Genomic DNA, 18,166 nt, shown 5'->3' with positions numbered 1-18,166 from the left:
AGAGAGCCTCTTTATGATCATTACCGGAGTCCGACTGTGCGGGCGCCATTTGCAGCTGAGGAGGCTCCTCATTTGTAACTGTGAAAAACTATCAATTTCAGCGCGCCTGATGCAGCGGCTCCATCATTGGCCCCATCAGCTCCCTGCTGGAAGCGAATTAATCAGACTGTTACTGCTGATGGGGCAGCGCAGGCGACGGGAGCGGAAGGGCGCAGCTCTGAGCATTAATGTGCCGGCAGCCCCCCCGCCCCTCGCCTCGGACACGGGGTGCAGCGGGGCGGCCTCCGCTCCTTGGGAGGAAGCGGGGTGCGAGGAGGCGGCCGCTCTGCACAGCGCTTTGGACACGGCCGCGTCTGCTGGGACTCCACGGGGACGGTGCCTGGCTCTGGGAGAGGGGTGCCCCCGCCGCCGGCAGCACCGTGCCCTGCCCACGGGAGCCATGCGCGCAGGTGGCAGGAGCTTCCCGTGCCCCTGACACGCAGCAGCGAGGCCTGCGGGCGCTCGTGCAGGCAGTGCTGCGGTCGGCACACGTGTGTCCTTTGCCCAGGTGAATTTTGTGTCACAGCCCTTCCGGACAGCCTCCAGCCCCGGGGCCAGGGGCCCGGCATGGCTGGGCTGTGTGGTTGCCTGCCCTGGCTCTGGCCAGGGTGTCGCAGGACAAGCCGAGCCCTGCTCCCTGTCCCCAGGAGGATCCTGCTGCGCTTGCGGCCGCCCGAAGCAATCTGCCTCTCCTGTGCAAAGTAACCCGGAGACTGGCACTGACGTGAGCTGCGATGCTGCAGCTTCTCCCGGTGACGTGGAGGGGTGAGATGACGACTCACCGCTAATTGTGTGTCTCGAGCGCTGATGGCCGCTCGTCCCCTTGCCCGGGTCCTGCTGCACCGTGCTGGATGCCGAGCCCGGTGGGTCAGCCCTGCCTTGCCCTGACCCATGTTAGTGCTCCAGAGACATGTCACTGCCCAGCTGTGCTGAAGGGTCCATGGCATGTGGGGGGCCACCAGCCCGGCTGGCGTGGTGGCCTCCTGGAGCAGCCTCACAGTCCATCGCCCAGCTCACAGCTGACGGCGCGTTCACCACTGCGCTGGCGGGGACAGCAGCGATGTCCGACCCGTCTCCCATCGCAGAACCGCTCGGGGCTGTCGAGAAAGGGCCAGGGCAGGCAGAGCCCCTGGAGCAAACCCCTGGCCCCAGGGGGCCGGTGAGCGGCTCCCTGCACTGCCGTCCCCGTCGGCTGGAGCAGACCGGGCTCTGCGTGCCTGCACGGCCAGCGGCCGGCAGAAGTGGGCTCTCGGTGTGAGGAGGGAGAGGGCTCTTGGGGTGCAGGCAGTGCTTCCCATGCACAGCAGGTCCGCCCCTCCGCTGCAGGGCTGAGCGGAGCCGACGCCGGCATCCCTCGCTCCCACACCTGAACCCCGGCTGTGCCGCCGCATCCGGGCAGCCCAGGTCTGAGCTCTCTGCTGGGTTTGCGGCTCTACGTGGCGGGGCAGGGTGGGGGATATTTCTCTGCCCAGAGCAGACCTGCAGCATGCGCAGAGGGTGCAGGCTGCCCCCACGGATCCTGGGAAGCTTCCTCCAGCTGTGCTCTGGAGAGCACACGGAAGAGGGGTGGGACGGGCCGTACAGGTCGGGTAAACATGCACCAGCACATTTTGTGTTTGTCCTTTATGGGAGGACCTCCACAGCCCACCTGTGGGGCCCCCGGGGCTGCCCGAAAGGCCAGCTGGTTTGGAGGGAGGAAGCAGGAGGTCCCATGTGTGCCTGTGGAAGGTTCCCGTGGTGAGCCGGGGACCTGGAAGTCCCTGGGTGGGTCAGAGGAGCTGTCTTCTGTCCTGCTGGAGAAAAAGAGGGAGAGCAAGCAATACCTCATCTTGGAGAGGAAGCATGTTTCACGTTCTGCCCCCACCCCATTGCAGTCCCATCCCCATCCCGCTGAGGGCCCTGGAAGCCCCCAGCTCTGTGGCTTTAGCTCATGGGCAGTAAGAAGCGTGGGGACATGGGCCATCTCTGCTCCGCGGAGCGGGAGGTGTCAGGCTCCCCGCAGCCTGCGGGCACTTGTTGGGAGCTGCAGAAGGGCACGAACCCTCACGCTGAGCCTGGAGCGGGGGCAGGATGCCTGGTTGGGCCCCGGGGGTGTCCTGGGGAGCAGCTGGGCAGCAGAGGAAGGCTGGATGCATCACGTGTAGCCTCCAACGAGAAAGTTCAGGTCCCCTGCGACACCCAGGCTTGGAGATGAAGGTGCCTCACACCTGCTCTAAGTGTAGTCCTGTTGAACGGCGCCAGTAATTTATATTTATAAAAATGGAGTCTGAATTTATTAGATTTATCTCTCTTAATTGTCAAGGGTGAGCTATTTCCCTGTGGATAAATAGCAGCAGAAACACCCTGCTAGCGTGTGTCAAATGTAGTAGAAATCAGAGGTGGAAGAGCTCCGACGCCGCATCCTCTCCCCGCCGAGCGAGGGATGCACCGGCTGCGCACCTGACTTCTGCCCGGGGCAGCTCCTGGCCGCTGCCGGTAGCCCTCTCCTCCCATGTTGGCTGTTTGTCTCGCCACACAGGGACAGACCAAGCCCCGGAGAGCCAGTCTGACCAGACCGGGCTGAGAAGGGAGGGTAGAGGCCAGGCCAGAGCGGGAGGAGGGAGGGTTTGCCAAGTCACGGGCAGTCCCCGCTGCTGGAGGGCGCTGCCCTTGTTAGACGCTGTGATTGCTTTCTTAATTTCAGGTGCCAGGAAACGTGGGAATTGGAGGGTAGGACTTGATGGGAGACACTGGGTTGTTGCAAAGAGGACGGTGAGCTGCCCGGGAGAGAAGCGGGCTGGGAGCGGAGCTTCCGAAGGTGCCCTGAGGGTGGGTGGACAGCGGAGAGGCAGGAGCGCATTTCGGAGAGGGTTAACAGTGCAGCGAGGGCTCCTGCGCCTCGTTGCCTTCCCCGGAGTCTGCATTTTTATGCTGATTGGAAGCCTGCGCTGTGTGTGCTGCTGAAATTGAATGTCAGGCTTTTGATTTTGTTGCTGGTCTCTAATGAAATTTGACATTTAATGGTGAGTGCAGCGGCAGCGTGTGTGTGTGTGATCGGAGCTTGATTAGCGCGCTCTAATTGACAGTAATTAGGCAGCTCCCTGATTGTTTCTAATTCTGCTATTAATTGTAAGGAACAGTATGATTGAGGATAAATTTGGTGCGTTGCTGCTGGGGATGCAGCTTCTTCAGCTCCGTATCGGAAGCCTATTGAGACCATCATGCTTAGGTTCCTGAGTGTGGCAACCCCAGTCACCTCGTCTGGCAGAGCGGTGCCGGGGGGGATCCGGGCTTCTGCAGCAGCACCACGGATCCTGGGACCCAGCTCTGCACCCGGGGGGCCTGAGAGCCCTTCCCAGGCCCGTCCCTTCCCCGAGCGCGCGTGTCGCCCCGTGGGGAGGCTGAGCTGAGCAGTACGGATGGGGACACGCGCGGCAGGGCTGGCATGTCAGGCTGCCCCCGCTGATGTCTCTACGCTTGTCCCGGCCACGTAGATGCCAGCGCTGTCTCTGTGCGATCGTCCTGGGTGAATCCCAGTGCAGAGCGCGTCCAGCCAGACCCTGCCTAAGGAGCCTGAGCTGGAGCCGGTGTCGTGCGGCCCCGTGAAATGGGGCTGAGTGTGGGTACTGTCCCGTCTCGTGGGGCTGTGCCTTCTGAGCACCAGGGCTGTCTCCAGGGTGCTTGGTTGTCTCTAGAAAGAGCAGACTGTCACTGTCTTGCTATACATTGCTGTCTTTATCTTTGTTCCCAGCTAACGGTACTGCCGACTCTCTCAGCTCCAGCCCGAACATTTCCAGTGCTGCCAGCCCGAAGCTGGAGCCGCCTCCGTCACCACACGCAAACAGGAAGAAGCATCGCAGGAAAAAGAGCACAGGGACGACTCGGCCTGATGGCCCCAGCACGGCAGCAGAAGGTAGGAAAGGTCTGCTGCCTGGGGCAGCTCTGCCGGCGCATTGCAGCGCGAGCCCAGGAGTCCTGCCAGGGCTCGCCGGGGACCTGGGGCTTGGAGTGCTCCCCCTCCGAGCCGGCTGGTGCTTGGGCGGAAAGAAACAACACGCCTTTCGCTCTGCCCTTGATTTCTCACCTGCGGTGGAAGCAGGGCTGCCGTCATGCCCGTGACTGCACATACTATTAGTGGTAATAATAATCACTAACTGTATTAGCAGAGGTGAGAGCACACCGCACAGTGAAGGTGTGCTTAGCTGCGCTTATGGTGTGCAGACGCTTTCTACCACAAGAAAGAAGCTATATTTCTGTTCGCTTGTAGATTTGCCAAACTTTCAGTATTTAAAAGACCTTTCCTAGCCATCTGCCCAAAGGTGAGCGTTTTTTGGAAAAATTTATCTACTCCAGATGTGGTGTTAAGGGATATGGTGTAAGGGAGAACTTTGTAGAGTGGAGATGATGGTTGGACTCGATGATCCCAAGGGTCTTTTCCAACCTAAATGATGCTATGATTCTATGAAACCAGTTGAAGGTGTACACGTGGGTTTGCCTGTGCTAAAAGTACTGATGGTTTTTCTGTTGAGACTTTGGTGTCTCTGCGGTTTCTGAAGAGGGACCCAAAGCTCGGCAGGGAGCCGGCAAGGCTGCAGGGTCGAGGTGCATCCAGGGGGGTGTTTTGCTGTGAAAAGCCATGCAGGTTTGTCCAGGTAGGGATTAGCTTGGCAAACGCGTTCTCCAAAGCCTGCATCCATGGTTAGCCTCTGTGGGAAAAGTGATCCTCAGGCTGTAAGATTTGACTTTGTCCTAGGTCATCCTGTCCCACAGCGCTCAATAAGCTTTTGTAGTAAACCAAAATAAAGATTTAATTCTGATGGCTAAAGGCAGGGGGAGAGGGGTTAAGTACAAGTGTTTGAAACTCATGGCTACTGCAAAACAAACGGGAAGGTTTTATCCTGTATATTTGTTAGGCTGTACCTGACAAAGTGTGCTGCGGCTGTGCTGGCGTCGTGCTCCGAATCACAGGTCAGCCTGCAGATCAGCAGCCCAGGCTTCCCGTGGCAGAACAACTCTTCCTAAGCTCCCTGTCTCAGAATCATTGTGGTGACAATCTCCGCAGGAGGTCGGCAGTTCTGTCGTTCATTCCTTTCTGTTGTAGTTACCTTCACCTGGAAGCCACTGAGTTCAGGAAATACTTCCCCTTTGCGGCGGTTGATTCAGGCATCTTGAGCATCATTTGTGTCTATAATATACACTGGATGTCTCATGGAAAGCAAGAACTATTATCTGTATTTAAATTTTTTGTTAAACAACCGGTGCGTTCTTAGCTATGGGTATGTGTTGACTCTTCAGACGCGTTACTGCCCTTCCCCACGTCAGCTCTCAGTTTGCAGTTCTTAGTCCAGTGCTTTGGCAAAAAAGAGAGACGTATTCTCTGTATATCTGAAAAGTGGGATACCAAAGAGTAGAATGACTTTGCACCTACACATGAAACTAAGAAAGCGTGTGCTGGAGTACTGTGTCCCATCCTGTAAATAATACTCCAAGAGATCATGGAAATACTGGAGAGAGTTGTAAAGAAGGTCCCAAAACTGACTTGGGTCTGATGAACATATTTATGATATGGGCATTAAGGTGTTCAGCTTGCCCGAATGAAGACTGAGAAGCAGAGGGCTGGTGTTTTCAGTGCTTAGAGAGAAAGAAGTCTGGTCCTGCAAGGCTGTTCCGCACATTTGGGGGTGCGTGAGGAGGTGCAGAGGATCTCCAGTTGCACAAAACTGAATATAATTTCTTAGTGGAAAAGGTAATTAAGTGTGGGAACACTTTTATGAAGCAGTAATGCGGACTGACCACTGCTCAAAGTCGTAAAATTAAATAAGTTACTTTTTCACAAAGCGTGTGTGATCCCTCCCTGGCAGAATTCCCTGCCCTCTGCATCCAGGTGTCACGCTGCTCCTTGGATGCCCAGTCCATGGGTCTTTGAGCCAGCCCAGTTTTTCTGTCATTTCATGAGGAGTTTTATCGGACACGTGCTCACTCCTGCTGCCTTTCCCTGTTTGACAGTATCCTTGGAAGGTGCGGTGACCGAGGCTGCGCAAAGTGACGAAGTGGTGACACGTGATGTGTACAAGGGCATCAGAATGTTTTCTGGTATTCCCTGCCCTGGGCCTTGACCACAGTGGTGTGCTGGGCAGAGGTCTTGTGCTATTTGCAAGGATATCCAGGCCCTGTCTTGGGTTGATACAGTTAATTTAGAGCCCTGTCGGGTGATGGAGTAATGTAATTTTTTCCTGCAATGTGCATTACTTCGCGTTTATCAACATGGAACTTCATTTGCCAGTGAAGTGTCAGTTACCAAACTTCATTTGTCACTGCGCAGACCTTGCACACAGTTGCTCCTCCTGCTGCCAGAAGCCTCTGGCACCAGAACCAGGAGCAGGAAAAATACCCCCCTGGTGCTCCGCAGTCCTGCCGCCACTGGGACACGCGGCAGCGGGCGCTTGGCCCGCTCCGGTGGGAAGGGGGCGGTGAGGACGCCATGTGAGGAGCTGGAGAGCATGGCAGAGCAGAGCAATCTCGCGAGCAAGCCGACCTCTGTGTCTCCAGCGTGAATCCGGTCTTTCCGAGTCCCCTCGGTCGGTGAGTGCAGCATCCACTGGCCCACGCTGCTGTCAGACACAGAGACCCTGCTGCTCCCAGGCACGCGCTGGGTCAGAATGTCTTCCACGTGGGGTATTACGTGGTGGGTTTTCTGACTTTCTGGTTGGCTTTTCAAAAACTTACCTTGTATTTATTTTTTTATGTAATTTACCATATTAGAAAACTTATCCAGGTGAAAAGTTGGGCTTCCAAAGGCCAGGTCATTTCTGTCATCCTCACGAGTCGCCTCGCTGGGGAGGCCAGGCTGTGTGCGCTGCGGGTCTGGGGCTGGCAGGCAGCACCGGTGCCAGCGGCGCTGTGCCCCGTGTCCGTGGGAGCCTAACGCTGGTGCTGCATGGAGGCAGCTCACACTTGGAGGGTCACAGCTTGGTCCTGCCGCAGCCAGCCTGATGTTTCAGTAGCGAACAGCTGTCTACCCCGGTTTGGGGAGAGAAAGGGTCCTCGTACATCCCTGTGCTCAGTACGGATTGTGGAGCTGAATCCCACGCTCCTTTTCAGGCAGATGATCGATCCCCCGCCTGCTGCATGTCCAGCTGGTGCTGGGTCTCCCTGCCTGTGGTACCCTCCTTGGGCGACTCGTTTCGTGCCTCTCCTGTCCCCAGCACTGGCACTGCTCCCCTGCGCCAGGACCAGGCAGCGCAGGGCAGACGCAGAGGAGTGACTCCGGGAGTGATGCCTGGGTTCTCTGCTTCCTAGACGCTCAGCAGCACAAGGCTGGAGTCACACCCAGGCCCCTGTCCTGCCTGGCAGCCTGCGTTAGAGATGGAAACTGGCAGCAAGCAAATAAGAGATAATGACCTTCCATGTGAGGTCCCATCCCTGTGTCTTAATGGTCAGCGATTGGTTCCAGCTGTGAACCCGGGGCTGAGCGTTGCCCCACATCATGGGCATGACTGATGACTTGTGTCATGGCCTGGTGTCCATAAGTATGTCTGATTCTTCCTTGAATCTTTTTTAGCTGCTTTTGAACAGTTACCAGCAGTTTTTTCACAGCAGGATAATCTGAGCTTTTTGCTTTCACATAGTCAACACGGTGAAAGTGTAAAAAGGGCTGTGCAGAGAGCAGGGCTGCCGTGCTCCATGGCAGAGCTGCCCTCCCTCACGGTACTCATCCCACCATGAGGGCACGCCGTCCCGGGAGGAGCGTGGGGGACAGCCCAGTGACTGGCTCCGCTCTCCAAGGGCCCACGCCAGCGTGGCTGCGCCAGCGTGGGGAGCGCCGCAGCCAGGACCCCCAGAGCCTCCTGCTGGGAGACCTCAGCAGCCGCGTCGGGCCGGGCATGGTGTCGGGCTCAGCTCTCCGTCGCGGCGTCTCTCCCAGACACAAGCAGCAGCCAGGGAGCGCGGAGGAGCCCGGCTTGGGCTGGGGCCAGGCTGTCTTGGGAAGATCCCAGCGCGATGCCTGCGTGTGCAGGGCACGAGCGTCTCAGGTTAGCATCCTGGGAAAGTTGGTGAGGTCTGGGGATAAATTGCCATCAGTTTATCTCATTTAGGAGGTAATCAGAGCCAGGGACGTGCGGAGCAATTGAATCTTAGTTGTTCTGAAGTATCATAAATCAAACGAGCTGTTGCTTTTTTACATGGTCGCATGTTAAAGAGAGCGCAGTGTCAGGTTGCTAGGGAGCATCAGCAAACTATGGCAAGCGTGGTATTGGGCTGCCGGGGATGTCACCAAAGCAGAGTGCGGCTCAGGCTGTCAGGGAGCACCCACAGGTTGGCAAACGTGGTGTCAGGCTGTCAGGGGACGTCGCAGCCGCCCCGGGAAGAGAGGAGCTCATCACCACAGCGGGGTTGCAGCGTCAGCTCGCAAGCACTGTCAAGAAAGTCTGCTTGAGCTCAAAGCCCAGCAAAGTGCCGTGGCCAGGAGTGCCCTGTCCTGCTGCGGACGAGCCCAGAGCCCCCGCTGCAGCCATGCCTCCCCCCTGCCCGGCACCTCTGGCTCCCGTTTGGGGCAGCCAGGAGGGCCCTGGGGAGCCACCAGCCATGTCTGACAGCGGGAGCACCTTCGCGACGCTCCCTGCGCCAGCATCCCCATGGCTGCCAGAGCTCCAGGGATAATGAACTTCTCATGTGCTTAAAGAGTGATGCAGGGTGCATGGCGAGAAGCTGACAGCCCCTTAATGTGCTTCTCAGTGGCGGCCAAACGACGCGGTTTTGTCTTTGTTTTTTAGTTTTAAAACCCACGGGAAATTGATGGCCAGTAAAGAGTTGTGTTGGGGCGATGTGCGTGATTAATACCAACTGTCAGGGGCTGTTGGAACCTGATCTCAGCGAGCTGGGCGCACGGGGCTGAGCTGCGCTTACCAGATTGCTGGGGATTCCAGCTGCTGTTGCTCAGCTCCCGCCTGCCCCACGCAGCTTGTGTCACCCGTGCACTCCCTTCCGCCAAGCCTCTTAATTCAGTGCTAACGAGTCACTCCTGCTCATTGCAGACCCCGCGAGCTCCCTGCTCCATCCTGGCAGGAGGAAGGCAGCCTGTGCCAGGGCATCGCCATGCCGTGGCTGAACCCCCATCTCCATCAGCTCCTTACCCCCCTCCTTCTGTGGTTCCCGGGGGAACCTCGTACAGCTCCGTGTTGTGCAGCTCCTCGTACAGCTCCGTGCTGCCGTCTGAGAGACCCTCCTGTGCACACCCGTATCCCCCCCGGTGTGTCTTGCAACGATCCTCCCCTCTCACCGTGGAGCCCACACTGTCCCTGCGCTCCCTCCTGTTACCGCAGCATGACCCCCCCCGCCCCAGTGCCTGCACCCCACATGGCCCCTCGGTGCCTCCCAGCCCCACTGTGCCCCACTGCCACACTGCACCCTGTATGGCGTCCGCCTCCCGCCATATACACAGAAATGACACTCCTGGTCCCTTGCGGTGACCCCCCCTCCACATCACCAGGTACCCTGTGGTGTCCCTGGGGGTTACCTCCACTTCCACCGAGCTGGGGCAGCGGGAGCGTGCCAGCTCAGCCCAGGGCACTCGGGGGTCTGGGGGCACTGGGACAGAGCCCACTGCGCTGCGGGGTCTCCATAGCAATGTTCTCGCTGCGGCTCTCCTGGCGGCTTGTTGCTGTGGAGGGGGCCTGTCCCCGTTGCACTAATACAGGTTAGGAATATTGGGTTTAATGATCTGCAAAATGAGGAGGCAGCGAGCTGACATTTACGAATGGTGCTGCATCCTTCTCTTCCCAGACGCCTGCTAATTTGTTGATATCCCAAACACCTCATAATGATGTGGTACAGTGGCAGCTTGCAAACAAGCATCCCGAGGCTGGGGGGCCTGCTGGCTGCCCCACTCCTGGACACTCTGCATGGACTTGGCAGCAAGAGAGCAGAGCTGTGGGCCAGGGACTCCCCACACCAAAGGCAGGACCAGCCCTCATGTCTCTGCCATGCACCCCACAAGCTGGAGGTGTCCCCCCATGTCCCCCCTGTATGAGCACCCACTTGCCAGGGCATCCAGAGGCACCTCTGCTATGTCAGCTCCAGGTGGGAGACAGGACAGGAGCAGGAGAAGGGCAGTGCGAAGGGAGAGGCTGGATGTGATGGGAGCCGGCGGAGAGCGGAGGCGAAAGAGGACCTCCTGCTTCGGGAGCAAGGCAAGGCTCAGCATGAGCTCTGCTTCTTGTTTTGCTGAACTTGAGTGGGATCCTGCTCCTCCTTCCTGGACCTGCTGGGATGCGGGGGGAAGCGTCCAGCACCGTCCTGCATGCAGGGCAGGGGCTGCGTCCCGTCTGCTCAGGGAAGGAGCCGGCCAGCAAGGAGGGCTCTCCATGCCTGGGGTGCTGGCATGGAAGGGCTCCCACCCCTCCCTGTGCTGAGCTCCCTTCTGCCCAGCCTGCTGGGGTGGGAAGTGCTGCCCTGAGTCTTGTGGGCTGGTGTCCAGGAGCTCCATCCAGTGCCTTGCTGGGGGAGAGAACTGCGGCCCCGAGTGCTGGGAGAAGCACGGTCCTGCCGCGCGGGGTGAGGAGCATCGTGCTGCATCCTCCCGCTGTGACCAGAGGGGCATTGCTCCATCTTCTGTGTCCTCCCTGCGGAGCTGCTTTGTGTCTTGATGCGGAGGGACAGGGGAGCCCCATGTTGCCGCTTGTGCTCTGAGGGTGTTGCCCCAACCCTGCGTGGGAGCACCTTGGGTATGTGTGAGGGATGTGGCCAGCCTGTCCCACTGCAGCTCCCTGGGGAGGGATACTGGCCTGGGGTTTCATCCCGCACCCTGGGGAGAAGCAGGGTGTCCATGGGGGACTCCACGGCAAGGTCCGTGCAGTGGGGTCTCCGGGATGGACTGGGCTCTTTGCGTTGTTGCAGGGTGTAGTCTGAGCCCTTCACAAGGCAGGACAGATCCCTGCGCCCAGCCCTGTGCTGAAGCTGAGGTGTTTTTAGTCACCCAGATGGACCGCTTCTCAAAGCTGTGCTTCCTGCCACGGAGAGTGGAGAGAAGGGCCTCGGCATGAGCTGTAAGGGCAACGCTCCCGGGATGCCACTGCTTCCCTTTCTCCCTGTGCTGCTTCTCCCCTCCGGCATCCCCTGCTTCTTCTGCAGGTGACAGCAACAGGTCCACTGGTCTGCTGGGCATCTTGGCTCTGGGCCACCTTTGCGCAGCAGAGCTCTGGCCCATCCTGGCTTCTCAGCGGGGCTCTCCCCTTACCCTCTTTGTTTCACTTTGTGCTGGTTCCTGGCAGGGCTTGCAGGATTTCTCAGTTTCCCCATTTCTTCCCAGTGCTCCTCTGCTGGCCCAGAGGAGATGCTTCCTCCCAGGGCTGGCGTGTTGGAGGTGGGGGTTGCTGGCTTCCCCCGTCTCAGGCAGCTCCGCGAGGGCCGGCCACCTCGCTGCGGTGGCTGCAGAAGTCCTCAAGCCCACTCAGCTGGGTGACTCAGTTGCTGGTCAGGTCTGAGAGCTGCATGGCCCCAGCCCGTCCTGGCCGCTGTGCAGCGCCCTCGCTAATTTTGCTCTCATTTGGAGCACTCATTGCTGGGCAGCATTGGAGCTGGGTCATGGGGTTAACGCCCATTAGCAGAGCCGGCTCGCACCGAACTCTGCTCAGCAACTCTTCACGGAGCTCAGTCTTTAAAACATCATCAAAAAATCATCAAGAGAGAGAGAGAGACAAGCACGTTCATTTCCACTGCCCACTAATTCTAATGGAGCTGGCGTAATGGACTCCCACCAGCGTGCCTGCAGGCAGCCGCAGGGCCAGGGAGACGGGCTCTGCCTTCTGGCCCTGGGATAGCCCCCCTTTCCCGAGGTGGCTGGAAGGGGCTCCCCACTCCTGCAAGGAGCGGCTTCCACCGGTACCTTAGCCTTTTCCAGTCCTAGCTGGTGAGATCTGGGGCTCTTCTGGCCACCAGGAAGGAGCCTGTGCCCTCTGCGTGGCGCAGGGAAGGGTGTTCTGCAGGCTGTGCTTCAACAGAGGTAGTCCGAACCCTTCTGCCCGTGTCATCTGCTTTGTGCTGTCTGTTCACCTGGCCAGAAGTGCCCGTGCCACATCAGAAATCTATGCCTCTCCCCAGAAAAATCTGAGAAAGACCCATACTTTCCCTGAAGCCATGACTTGAGTCTGATCTGACTTGTATGGGCCCCCCAGGGAGCTCAGGGGCTCGTCCCAGACTGCCCGAGACGCTGGGTCTGCACAGCGCTTAAAGCTGCTCTGAGCCCTCGATTCCCTTCCCAGCGCTGCCAAGCCCTGCGTGCGGTGCCCAGGGTGTGACCCCGCAGCTCCTGTCATAGCCAAGCCTCCAGAGAGGTCTGGCCCTGCCATGCCGTCCTGCCTTGCTGCAGGGAAACAGAGGTAGTGGTTTTGCTCGTGAGAGAAGCCTTGGTGTGGAAGAAAAGCTGTCGTCCTTTGTTAGCTCTTCCCGGGCTCTGCTGAGAGCAACAGGCCCTTTGTTCGGAGTAAAGCTGGAATCCGTGAGGCACAAAGGAGGAAGGGGAATGGAGGTCCTGCGGCTTGCGAAGCCAGTGCTGGGGTTTGGTCTGACTGGGACCACTGCCAGCGCTGAGACCGGGCAGCCCCAGGATGCCCCTGAGCTGTGGAACAGTCTGTCCGTGGGGTTGGAGCCCCAGAAATCTCACTGTTTGCCCATGGTGGGGTGTGGGCAGCCCGGCAGAGACCCTGGCAGCAGGGTCTGGGAGACGCAGGGCACCCAGTGCAGCACCTGAGCAGAGGGGCTGGCGGGAGCCCGGGGCCGGCAGGCGCCGCAGGGCAGGCGTTTGCTGCCATCTCTGCTGGGACGGGTACTGGGACAGGGAGGCTTGGGCTGGGATTCCTCCCTGCGTGCTGGGGGGGAGATACTGAGCAAGCGAGGGGAAGGAACAAGGATGATGGCGTCCTGTGAGCCTGTGTCAGGAATCCTGACCGGGTCCCAGGGACGGTGCCGACCCGCGTGCTACTGTTCCAGTGGCAGCAGAAGCGGCTCAGCAGCCAGGAGCACTGGGAGTCCATCCAGTACTTCCCAGGTCCGAGCAGCTGGCCAGGGCTCTGCAACACACTGACAGCAGCCACAGTGTGTGGGTCTCTCCCATCAGACCAAGGATGGGAGAGATTTACGGAGAACGGGGCCCATTCTGATAAATAGGGGTGCCCCACAGGTGGCTTTATTGCTCTCTGCTCCAGCAGTGTGGCCAGATCTGAGATCTGGGAACTGCAGACACTCTCTCAGGCACTTGGGCATTTGCTGTCCCCCAGGAAGAAATGCCACTCTCTCCTTCCTGGCTATTAATGTCTCGCTCTGGGCAGCAATCAGTCCTGCAGCTGCCAGGGGCCTGATCCCTGCTCTTATGTGGCCTCCTGCCAAGGTAAACAGAGCGTCTCTACGAGCAGCTGGAGCTCTCAGGTCCCTGGGCTGCAGATCCCAGTCACGGCTGGGACAGTGGAAGAGGTGGGGGCAGCTGCTGGCTCTTGAGCAGGCTGGAGCTGAGCAGGGGCTGGGGACATCCAGCCGAGTGCCGTGGCGGGGGGTCCTGTCTCGCCAGACCACTGGCTGTTGGGTGCTCCCTGCCGTGTCTAGGGATGGTGGTGCTCACAGAGAGGATGGGGCAGTGGCTATTGGCCTGGCTGCTCTCTGGTCATTTCTTCTCCAGTATTCAGAAGTTATCAGCTGTGTATTTTCCTAGACTCTTGTTTTTGAGGTGGCACTTGGTGCCCTTGGAGCTTCCACAGACAACGTCCTTAGGGTAGGTGGCACGTTGCCTGCAGGGAACTCCCCAGAGCAGGGGCTCTGGGGTCCTTTCTGTGACAGAGCTGGAGCAAAGGGCAAAGCGCTGGGCAAGCTTGTTGTCTCGGTTAGACAAGTGCAGCACAGAGAGGGGAAGAGTCCGTCAGCGTGACTGACTGCCAGCACCCTGCGGTCTTGTCCTCCTCCTGATGCCCCAGAGGTTCTCATTCCCAGCAGGAGAAAGGCAATTGCAGACATCTTTCCCCAGAGGATGAGTCCCAAGCTGATTCCAGGGTGAAACGATTGAAACAGTCTCACCTTTCTATCTGGGAAAGGCAAGCCAGTTGGCACTTCCCCTGGAGACCCCTTCCTCCTGGAGTCATTCGATCCTCTCAGGGGTCTCCTGGTGTGGAGACCAAGCCTTGCATCCCTGCACCAGTTGATTTCGTCAGTGCTGATAATCTCCAAGCCCCTATGGCTGCTGCTGGGTCTGTGCAGGACACACCGTGGCGTGCTCTCAGCAACGGCAAAGGGCAGGCATCTTCCCAACCAGATGTCGCTCACACTTTTAGCCCCCATGAAATGCAAGAGCCTGAGTCTGCTGTGTGAGTAGCGTGACACGATCCACCACGGCGCAGTAGCAGGAGCCACGTTTTACCCTCGGGTTGTTCTGGGGTAAGCAGCTGTGCGTGATGGAAAGAGGTAGAGAGTTCGGTGCTGTGCCCAGTGCTTGTTAGTGCCGGTGGCAGTGCCTCCAGGGGAAGCGAGAGCCTGGACGAGAGGAAGGGCTGTGCCCTCCCACCACCCCATCAGAGCTGTCTCCGTGGAGAGACTTCCCGGGGCTGCACGGCTTTTCTGAGAGTGTTTGTGGGCACAGCCTGGCTCAGCCGGTGCCAGGCGGCCCAGCAGCAACCGAGGCTGCCGTGCCCTCGGTGGGACCTGTTCGTTAGCTCTGCTGGGCTGCTGTGGGCTGCAGCAGGTTCCTCGGTCATTGCTCTCCCGCAGTGAGAGACTCAGGTTGCAGGGGGGTTGGGCAGAGGAGAGGGTCCCCTGCAGACCCCCGGGTCTCCTCCCCATCCGCCCCGTGGGCACAGACCCTGCCAGGCTGGACCGGGCTGGGCCCCTCGGCCTCCTCGCTGTCTCTGGAGCTGTGCAGTTGACTCCCTGCTTTTAATAGAGAGCTGGGAAGGCACATTATGGAGATGAGGGTGTTATTTGCATAACGCTAATTAGGTAATTACAAATCATTTTGCTATGAGCTGAAGCGTGTGCTGTGACATAACGTTTATTAGTCATTCCATTCAGGCCCCGCTTAGTTAAGTCATTTACTGCACTAACTACTGAAGTTGGCAATAAAAGGTAAATGCTGGTGCTTGGGTGTAAAGCTGAGACGGGGCACCCGGTGTAAGTCCCGGCCCAAGGGCCCGCTCGGCGCAGCCGGTGGGGTGGGCGGACAGGGCAGACCCAGCCCCACAGCAGTCAGAGCGGTAGCCAGAGCGGGGACCACCTTGTCAGCCTTGCTTTTCAGCAGTTTTGGCTGTTTTGGGGCTGTTTTCTTAGAGCCGGGGGGCCTGAGGCGCTTTCTCACATTCTCGCTGTCCCCGTCTCTGCTGCCTGCTCTGCCACCCATCGCAGAGGTGCCTGTGTCTGACACCCCCCTGGGAACCCACTAGGCAGCCTGCATCTGCAGGGATGCTAACGCTTCCATTTGTGCCCAGCCTCTGCTGGTCTGAGCGACCCTTGGGGCTCACCAAAACTGTCCTCCCTGAAGACGTGAAGTCAGGAATTTGTCCTCGTGTGTTTCACAGCCAGAGAAGTGCTTTAATATTGACTCTGTATCTGCTGGGTTTGCTTGTGGGGTGCAGATGCTGGTGCTGTGCAGAGGAGTGGCTGAGGTGCCTGAGGAGCAGGTCGCCTGGCCGTCCTCTGGGCCGCTTTGCCCTGCATGTGTCCCTGCTGCTGTCCCTGCTGCCGTCCCTACTGCCGTCCCTGCTGCCGTCCCTACTGCCATCCCTGCTGCCTTCCACGTGCCTCATGGAAGCAGCTCCACTTGGCCGGCTTCCAGGGACCGCCATGGCCACCAGCTTCCACTTCCCAGGTTTGGGAGCCGGAGGCCACCCGCCTGGCAGGGCACTGAGGGGTGCCTGAGCCAAGGATGGCATCACTCCTGCCTCTTCATAGCTCCTGCCCCAGTCTCTGTGACTTTGTGCTTCTCTATGGGGAAACAGCAGCTGTGCCCTGTCGTGTGTGGCCGTGGAGTGCCCAGGCACTGAGGGCGTCCCAGGTGGGGTCCCTTCTCTGCTGTGCTCCTCAGCTGGCGATGATGCCCCTTCTCAATGCACAGGACTGTGAAGAGCTGCCTTTGAGCCCACCGAAGGGCCCTCCTTGCATCTCCCGATGCAGCGTGCAGGGCTCTGCCCCTCTAAAGCCACTCATTGGCAGGCACCAAGCGCTCTTTGCACACTTGGGGGGTGACGGGGCTGTTTTGGGGGGCTCCAGCTCTGCAGAGGAGCTGATGCCACTGCTCAGGAGGTCAGCAGCTTTCTCTGAGGGTGGGACCTGCAGGGCATGGAGAGCAGGGCGCGAGCAGCTTCCAGAAGCCCGGTGCCACAGCCTCCTGGGCTTCCCGGCCTGGGACAGTGGGCGATGGAGGCTGCGGGTGTTTGCATGCAGAAGGAAGGAGTGGAGCTCCCATGCCAGTGGAGCTGTGCGAGCAGCGGGAGGGACAGGCTGGTGCAGAGCTCTGGCACTCAGTGCCTGCGCATCTCTGTCCCAGCCTCCTGGGGACCGCTGCTGGGCATCCTGCACGTGCGCGGGCACCGCAGTGGCCGCAGGGACCTCCCTGTGTGCTCGCACCCCACGAGGCAGGCAGACCCTCTCCTTCCCCGACCCATGTCATGGCACACCTTTCTTTTCCAGAACCAGATGAGCCATTTGAGTTCATTATCGTGTCCCTGACGGGCCAGACGTGGCTCTTTGAGGCCTCAACGTCAGAGGAGCGAGAGCTTTGGGTCCAGGCCATCGAGAGCCAGATCCTGGCCAGCCTGCAGGGCTGTGAGAGCAGCAAAAATAAGGTAAGAGGCCTCGCCTGAGTTCTGCTTTCTTCCCTTCTCTCTGTCATCTGCTTTGCTGTATCCATCCCTGTCCCAGGCTTCCCTCTCTGTCCAGGCTGGATCCCGTACCGATTCCTCCGCTCCCACTCAGGGTTCAGTCCCATCCCTGGGACTGTGCTGCTCCCCACTGGGTTTCCTGTCACCTCCTTGAGCTCCCCGCCCTCTCCCCAGCCTGTCTCTGGCCCACGGAGCTCTCTGCATCCTGCCAGGGCTGGATCCCAGGCTGTTCGCTCCCTCCTTGGACCGCTCTGCCTTTTTGCTCCCCCAGCACACACCTGGCTACGAATCCATGGTCACTCTGGACCCTGTTCTCTGATCCCCCGCAGCAGAGCCTGCAGGGTCCCCGCTGGAGCGGGGCGCTGGCGGCTCACCGAGGGGCTCGTGGGGTGGTGATGAGAGGACACGTGGTGGGGCAGTTGGCCTGGAGTAAACAGGGTTCCCGCGCGTTGTGTTTCAGGCTCGGCTGGGCAGCCAGAGCGATGCACAGGCCATGCAGGCCGTCCGCACCGCACGTGGGAACAGCTTCTGTGTGGACTGCGATGCACCAAGTAAGAAACGCTGCACTGGAGGTGGGTCCGCGCACCCAGGGAGGGCAGGGGACTCCACCCCAGCCACCTCCCCTTACCCCAGGGGACCGTGCTCTGTGGGGCTGTCTCGTCCTCTCCTGCAGTGGAATCGTTCTTCAGGGATGGGGGAACTGACCCACCTGCCACGCTGGTCCGTGACCCCTTACTGACCAGCCTGGAGTCCTTGCCTCTCTGTGCTGCTGGGGCACTGGGCTTGGAATGGATCTGCTGGGCAGGCGCCTGCACATGTGGGTCTCCTGGATCACAGGGGACAGGCTGGTGAGTCCATGCTGGTATTAACTCTCCCCCACTGATCTTGCTGCCCTCAGATCCGGACTGGGCAAGTCTGAACCTGGGCTCCCTCATGTGCATTGAGTGCTCCGGGATCCATCGCAACCTGGGCACCCACCTGTCCCGCGTACGCTCCTTGGACCTGGACGACTGGCCTAGCGAGCTTCTCATGGTCATGACGGCCATCGGCAATGCCCTGGCCAACGCTGTGTGGGAAGGAGCAGTGGAAGGCTACCCCAAGCCCACCCCCGAGAGCAGTCGGTAAGGGAGATGGGGAACTGCAGAGATGCTTCTCAGACAACCACACCAGGAGGCTTGAGGGCACCTCGGAAGTTGGATGCAGCCATCCAGTCAAACAGAGAGGTGGGCAGGAATCCTCGAGGCTCTCCAGTGTCCGGGGTCCTGCCTGCTCTCTGGGCACTGGAGGCCCTCTCC

General features: G+C 59.4%; 1 protein-coding gene across 2 annotated transcripts in view; it reads left to right on the top strand.

Annotated features, from left to right (window-relative positions):
• AGAP3 (ArfGAP with GTPase domain, ankyrin repeat and PH domain 3) overlaps nt 1-18,166 on the top strand; it is a 157,641-nt gene that overhangs the window by 136,715 nt on the left and 2,760 nt on the right. For both annotated transcript variants that reach the window (XM_074573734.1, XM_074573733.1), the window contains exons 13-16: nt 3,770-3,931; nt 16,681-16,835; nt 17,332-17,422; nt 17,770-17,992. In XM_074573734.1, coding sequence (XP_074429835.1) covers nt 3,770-3,931; nt 16,681-16,835; nt 17,332-17,422; nt 17,770-17,992 — 631 coding nt within the window. The remainder of the gene's footprint in view (nt 1-3,769; nt 3,932-16,680; nt 16,836-17,331; nt 17,423-17,769; nt 17,993-18,166) is intronic.

The sequence above is a fragment of the Larus michahellis genome, chromosome 2, assembly GCF_964199755.1.
Source record: "Larus michahellis chromosome 2, bLarMic1.1, whole genome shotgun sequence".
Classification (NCBI taxonomy): domain Eukaryota; kingdom Metazoa; phylum Chordata; class Aves; order Charadriiformes; family Laridae; genus Larus; species Larus michahellis.
This window is presented reverse-complemented; position numbering and strand designations above follow the sequence as displayed.